Source organism: Palaemon carinicauda, chromosome 36 (assembly GCF_036898095.1).
Source record: "Palaemon carinicauda isolate YSFRI2023 chromosome 36, ASM3689809v2, whole genome shotgun sequence".
NCBI lineage: Eukaryota > Metazoa > Arthropoda > Malacostraca > Decapoda > Palaemonidae > Palaemon > Palaemon carinicauda.
This window is the reverse complement of record NC_090760.1, coordinates 1,856,805-1,864,304: the sequence shown is the minus strand read 5'-3', so window position 1 is coordinate 1,864,304 and position 7,500 is coordinate 1,856,805. Positions and strand designations below refer to the sequence as shown.

Genomic DNA, 7,500 nt, shown 5'->3' with positions numbered 1-7,500 from the left:
ATGATGATGATATAGTATATATAATAGAATGACAATTAAAACACTATATAAATATATAAATATCTAATATGGACGACGTATTTGCCGACGACCTTATATTGTTAGTATAGTCTGACATAGACCATAAACAGTCTGAGGCCTTTGTTCTGCACTGGACTAGCATCGGCTGATGATGATGATGATGATGATATAGTATATATAATAGAATGACAATTAAAACACTATATAAATATATAAATATGTAATATGAATGACGTGTTTGCAAACATGTGGTCTGTTCTCTGTTTTATTTCATATCGGTGTTATAAAGACCGTGAAATTCAGGGTTGCCAGTTTGGCCTTTTTTCAGGCCAAAAAAAACCTAAAATTTGTTCTTTTTTTAATTAGTTGGCCTTTAGTAATATCTTGAAAAAAGCTGGGTCGTAAATACTATATATATGGCCTTTTTCTACTAATGGCTCGGCCTTTTAAAGCCGCGTTTAATTAAAATTGGCCTTTTCTAATTTACAAATCATGGCAACCCTGCCGTGAAAACGTGTGTCTTGTTTCCACTTCAGTCGTCTCGTAGACGCCGTGCGGGAAAGTTTACATTTTTTTTGTGGTTAATTTGTGATCATTTCTCTTATAATAGTGAACATACAAAGACTGTAATTACACCGGCAAGTGCAGAATAAGTTAAGGAATTACAGATAGCAGACTGGAACATAATACGAAGGACTTCAGCAGCGTAAATCGAAAGAAACGTAGGATTTGACATTACGCCGTAGATTCAAGATGGCGGACAAACATTCGTCAACGCATCCTCATAGGTGATGCAATTGATATCAACAATTCTCCCTTTTGCAATATATCGAGAAGCAGTTTCTATATTGAAATGGATTAAACGTTTATTCATTGAAGAAAATTACAGATGAAAAGCTTCGGAAAGTTTAAGTTCCCGGGAAGAGGAAAGCTTAGGACAGCTTGAGACTTGGCTCCCACAAACTCCTATTTAAGCTTTTGCTGCAACATTTCAAGACTGGAGTTCGTCTTCAGATAATAAGGTAATTAAATTCCCTTATCAAAGTGTTTTGAAATATTAACCTTTATATATGTTTGATAAAATCTGTTTTGTTTGATAAAATCTGTTTTGTTTGATAAAATCTGTTTCGTTAAGGTATATGGACTTACGGTTCCACAAATAGGTTCAGGAATTTCATATTCTTTAACGTAACTAATTTCTTACTTAATTTAAGGAAATCATAATTTAATTATATTCTTAGCTATGATTTTACAAGAGCAAGATGATTTTTTAAATGAGATAAAGTAAAATATAGGTATTTTACTTAGGGTAAAATGTTTAAAATCACTAATTTCTGGTTGGTTCTCATGTAAGAAATTGGCGGGAAAAAGTAAAATATAAATTGAGAGAAATAGTTGGATATTTTACTTATAAAATAGTATTTTATATATTCATATTAACGTAAAATTTATAGAGAGAAATGGATGGATATTTTACTTATAAAGTAGTATTTTTTATATTCATATTAATGTAAAATTTATAAATAGAGAAATGGTTGGGTATTTTACTTATCAAATAGTATTTTATATATTCATATTAATGTAAAATTTATAGAGAAATGGTTGGATATTTTACTTATCAAATAGTATTTTTTATATTAATATTAATGTAAAATTTATAGAGAGAAATGGTTGGATATTTTAATTATCAAATACTATTTTTTATATTCATATTAATGTAAAATGTATAAATAGAAATGGATGGATATTTTACTTATCAAATAGTATTTTTTATATTAATGTAAAAATTTATAAATAGAGAAATGGATGGATATTTTACTTATCAAATAGTATTTTATATATTCATATTAATGTAAAATTTATAAATAGAGAGAAATAGCTGGATATTTTACTTATCAAATAGTATTTTTTTATATTAATATTAATGTAAAAATTTATAAATAGAGAGAAATGGTTGGATATTTTACTTATCAAATAGTATTTTTTATATTCATTAATGTAAAAATTTCAACCCCAATTGAAATTACGAACCCAAAGAATTTTTAAGTCTTTGATTTAATTTTAAATGACTGATTAATATTTGTATGAATCTCAAATTAAGGTTTTTTTTATGTGATTAATTCCTTAATAAAATGTCTTATATGAACTTTTATATGTTCGTTGGCATTTTAATTCTCTGTTTACTGTGTAAAATGTATCACCATCTAGTAAGGATACATAACGTTTGCTATAATGTATCACCACCTAACCAGGATACATAACATTTACTGTTTAATATGTATCACCATTATCCATGAAAGTATTATTTATATAGTAATATGTATCACCATTATCCGTGAAAGCATTATTTATATATAAATGAAAATTACGATAACAGTCACATAATATGTATCACCATCTAGCAAGGATACATAACAATTACTGTGTAATATGTATCACCATTATCCGTGAAGGTAGGCCTATTAATTATATAAAAATGAAAATTACGAAAAGTCACATAGGCCTAGGCCCATTACCTCAGAAATTCGACCACGTTCCTCTGTATCACGTGACCCACTTCCGTATTGACTATATTCGTCACGTTATCCTGAAGGTTATTGATGGCCTCCCACTTCTTCGGTTCGGACTCCTTCATCAGGAGGCACCGCAAGGGCAGGATGCACTCGTAGGCGGGATGCACGGATCCTTCGTTGTCGATCTTGATCTTGGCCGTGGCGCCGGCTAGGACTTTACATTCGGCCTGTAATATGGAGATAGGACTTTACATTCAGCCTGTAATATGATGTATTGAGGATAGGACTTTACATTCGGCCTGTAATATGGAGATATACTGAAGATAGGACTCTACATTCGGACTGTAATATAGAGATGTATTAAGGATAGGACTTTACATTCGGCCTGTAATGTAAAGATGTATTGAGGATAGGACTTTACATTCGGCCTGTAATATGGAGATAGGACTTTATATTCGGCCTGTAATAGGGAGATAGGACTACATTCGGCCTGTAATATGGAGAAAGGACTTTACATTCGGCCTGTAATAGGGAGATAGGACTTTACATTCGGCCTGTAATAGGGAGATAGGACTTTACATTCGGCCTGTAATATGATGCATTGAGGATAGGACTTTACATTCGGCCTGTAATATGATGTATTGAGGATAGGACTTTATAGTCGGCCTGTAATATAATGTATTAAGGATAGGACTTTTCATTCGGCCTGTAATATGGTGTACTGAAGATAGGACTTTACATTCGGCCTGTAATGTGGAGATGTATTGAGGACTGGACTACATTCGGCCTGTAATATGTTAGGCATAGGTAGAGAGTAATGCTACAAAGGTGGTGATATGTTAGACAATCCTGGAACAGTGTTAGAGACGTATAGTGTTAGATAGTGGTGACGGAGTTTTGGATATAAATTTAGATAGCATGAAACGCAAGTGACGGTGTTAGACATAGTTTAGGGGATGGTAGACTTTGATAAAGTAGCTTTGGACATGGGTAGATGTGTGTTAGACATAGGTGGAGAATTGAATGACTGGTGGGGTGCTAAAATAGTATTAGGTGCGTTAGACATAAGTTGAGAATTGTTTGATTGTTGTTTGCAATAGTACAAGGTGTGTTAGACACAGGTTGAGAATTGTTTGATGGGTGTTTGAAATAGTACAAGGTGTGTTAGAAATAGGTTGAGAATTGTTTGATGGTTTGAAATAGTATTAGGTGTTTTAGACATAGGTTGAGAATTGTTTGATGATTGCTTGAAATAGTACAAGGTGTGTTAGAAATAGGTTGAGAATTGTTTGATTTTTGTTTGAAATAGCAGTAGGTGTGTTAGGACGAGGTTGAGAATTGTTTGATGGTTGTTTGAAATAGTACAAGGTGTGTTAAAATAGGTTTAGAATTATTTGATGGGTGTTTGAAATAATACCAGGTGTGTTAAAATAGGTTGAAAATTGTTTGATGGTTGTTTTAAATAGTACAAGGTTTGTTAGAAATAGGTTGAGAATTGTTTGATGTTTGTTTGAAATATTACAAGGTGTCTCAGACATAGGTTGAGAATTGTTTGATGGTTGTTTGCAATAGTACAAGGTGTGTTAGAAATGTGTTGAGAATTGTTTGATGGGTGTTTGCAATAGTACAAGGTGTGTTAGAAATAAGTTGAGAATTGTTTGATGGTTGTTTGCAATAGTACAAGGTGTGTTAGAAATAGGTTGAGAATTGTTTGATGAGTGTTTGAAATAGTACAAGGTGTCTTAGAAATAGGTTGAAAATTGTTTGATGGTGTTTGAAATAGTACCATGTTTGTTAAAGATAGGTTGAGAATTGTTTGAATGATGGATGGCTGCTGAAAATAGTACAAGGTGTGTTAGAAATTGGTTGAGAATTGTTTGACGGGTAGATGAGTGCTAAGAATAGTATGAGACGTGTTAGACATAATGGGAGAATTGTTAGGCATATAGACGTCTGCTAATAATAGTACAAGCTGTGTTAGACATAGGTGAAAAATCGATATAAGTACTGTTAGACATAGTTGGAATTCTATGATATAGGCAGATGATTGATGGAAGCATGCAGAAAGGAATTCTATGATATAGGCAGATGATTGATGGAAGCATGCAGAAATATGTAGATGATATAGGCAGATGATTGATGGAAGCATGCAGAAATATGTAGATGATATAGGCAGATGATTGATGGAAGCATGCGGAAATATGTAGATGATATAGGCAGATGATTGATGGAAGCATGCAGAAATATGGAGATGATATAGGCAGATGATTGATGGAAGCATGCGGAAATATGTAGATGATATAGGCAGATGATTGATGGAAGCATGCGGAAATATGTAGATGATATAGGCAGATGATTGATGGAAGCATGCAGAAATATGGAGATGATATAGGCAGATGATTGATGGAAGCATGCAGAAATATGTAGATGATTGATGAAAGCATGCAGAAATATGTAGATGATATAGGCAGATGATTGATGGAAGCATGCAGAAATATGTAGATGATATAGGCAGATGATTGATGGAAGCATGTAGAAATATGTAGGTGATATAGGCAGATGATTGATGGAAGCATGCAGAAATATGTAGATGATATAGGCAGATGATTGATGGAAGCATGCGGAAATATGTAGATGATATAGGCAGATGATTGATGGACGCATGCAGAAATATGTAGATGATATAGGCAGATGATTGATGGAAGCATGCAGAAATATGTAGATGATATAGGCAGATGATTGATGGAAGCATGCAGAAATATGGAGATGATATAGGCAGATGATTGATGAAAGCATGCAGAAATATGTAGATGATATAGGCAGATGATTGATGGAAGCATGCAGAAATATGTAGATGATATAGGCAGATGGTTGATGGACGCATGCAGAAATATGTAGATGATATAGGCAGATGATTGATGGAAGCATGCAGAAATATGTAGATGATATAGGCAGATGATTGATGGAAGCATGCAGAAATATGTAGATGATATAGGCAGATGATTGATGGAAGCATGCAGAAATATGTAGATGATATAGGCAGATGATTGATGGAAGCATGCAGAAATATGTAGATGATATAGGCAGATGATTGATGGAAGCATGCAGAAATATGTAGATGATATAGGCAGATGATTGATGGAAGCATGCGGAAATATGTAGATGATATAGGCAGATGATTGATGGAAGCATGCAGAAATATGTAGATGATATAGGCAGATGATTGATGGAAGCATGCAGAAATATGTAGATGATATAGGCAGATGATTGATGGAAGCATGCAGAAATATGTAGATGATATAGGCAGATGATTGATGGAAGCATGCGGAAATATGTAGATGATATAGGCAGATGATTAATGGAAGCATGCAGAAATATGTAGATGATATAGGCAGATGATTGATGGAAGCATGCAGAAATATGTAGATGATATAGGCAGATGGTTGATGGAAGCATGCGGAAATATGTAGATGATATAGGCAGATGATTGATGGAAGCATGCGGAAATATGTAGATGATATAGGCAGATGATTGATGGAAGCATGCGGGAATATGTAGATGATATAGGCAGATGGTTGATGGAAGCATGCGGAAATATGTAGATGATATAGGCAGATGATTGATGGAAGCATGCGGAAATATGTAGATGATATAGGCAGATGATTGATGGAAGCATTTGGAAATATGTAGATGATATAGGCAGATGATTGATGGACGCATGCAGAAATATGTAGATGATATAGGCAGATGGTTGATGGAAGAATGCAGAAATATGTGATGATATAGGCAGATGATTGATGGAAGCATGCAGAAATATGTAGATGATATAGGCAGATGATTGATGGAAGCATGCACAAATATGTAGATGATATAGGCAGATGATTGATGGAAGCATGCAGAAATATGTGATGATATAGGCAGATGATTGATGGAAGCATGCAGAAATATGTAGATGATATAGGCAGATGATTGATGGAAGCATGCAGAAATATGTTGATGATATAGGCAGATGATTGATGGAAGCATGCAGAAATATGTAGATGATATAGGCAGATGATTGATGGAAGCATGCAGGAATATGTAGATGATATAGGCAGATGATTGATGGAAGCATGCAGAAATATGTAGATGATATAGGCAGATGATTGATGGAAGCATGCGGGAATATGTAGATGATATAGGCAGATGGTTGATGGAAGCATGCAGAAATATGTAGATGATATAGGCAGATGATTTATGGAAGCATGCGGAAATGTGTAAGAAATTGGTAGTGGGTGTTTAGAAAGGTACATTACGTTAGTAATAAATGGGAGTTTTATCTAAATAGACTATGATTTGCAGTTAATCAAAATTGATTGTTTTGTATTTGGATGGGTTACCAATATGCACATGAAGTTAGCCCTTGGGTGTCTTGAATATCAATAGCAGGGGATGTGAAGCTAAGGACCTCATCCCAAAGTACTTGCTAAATAATGGATCCAGTCACACGTGTAGTAAATAACTACTCGTGTGACTGATATAAGTACGTCCTATATTTTAGGTCGGAATTTGCTTATACACCATGTTGAATTTAGATTTCACGTTACTAAAATGTAGAGGCATTAAAAAATTTAGTTTAATGTAGTTTGGTTGCTACGTATGAGTATCTGTCATTAAAACAAGTCACTTTAGATCATCCGTCAAGTTAATAAAACTTAAATGACTGCCCATGTCAGACCTCCATTTTTCAAGACGTAAAAATAATAGAAAATGTCAAATCCCATCCAAGATGTGACTGTTTAACTAACCTTGTGGTACTTTGATATCTCGCAGGAAGGAGCGCAGATCGGGAAGTGGCACTTGGAACACCTCACCGTCCCGTCGATGGCCTTGTGGCATCCCAAACACAACGGCACCGATCTCTGTTTGGGCCCGATGACGACCGGCTGCTCTTTCAGGATGATTTCCCCAGCCCGGATGTCTCTGC

General features: G+C 34.4%; 1 protein-coding gene across 1 annotated transcript in view; it reads right to left on the bottom strand.

Moving 5' to 3' along the window:
- Positions 1 to 7,500, bottom strand: part of LOC137628326 (SET domain-containing protein SmydA-8-like) — a 17,473-nt gene that overhangs the window by 6,435 nt on the left and 3,538 nt on the right. The window contains exons 3-4 of the mRNA XM_068359490.1: positions 7,322 to 7,500; positions 2,538 to 2,761 (exon numbers count right to left, since the gene is read on the bottom strand). The exon at positions 7,322 to 7,500 is cut by the window's right edge and continues 14 nt beyond it. Of these exons, the coding sequence (XP_068215591.1) occupies positions 2,538 to 2,761; positions 7,322 to 7,500 (403 nt within the window). The remainder of the gene's footprint in view (positions 1 to 2,537; positions 2,762 to 7,321) is intronic.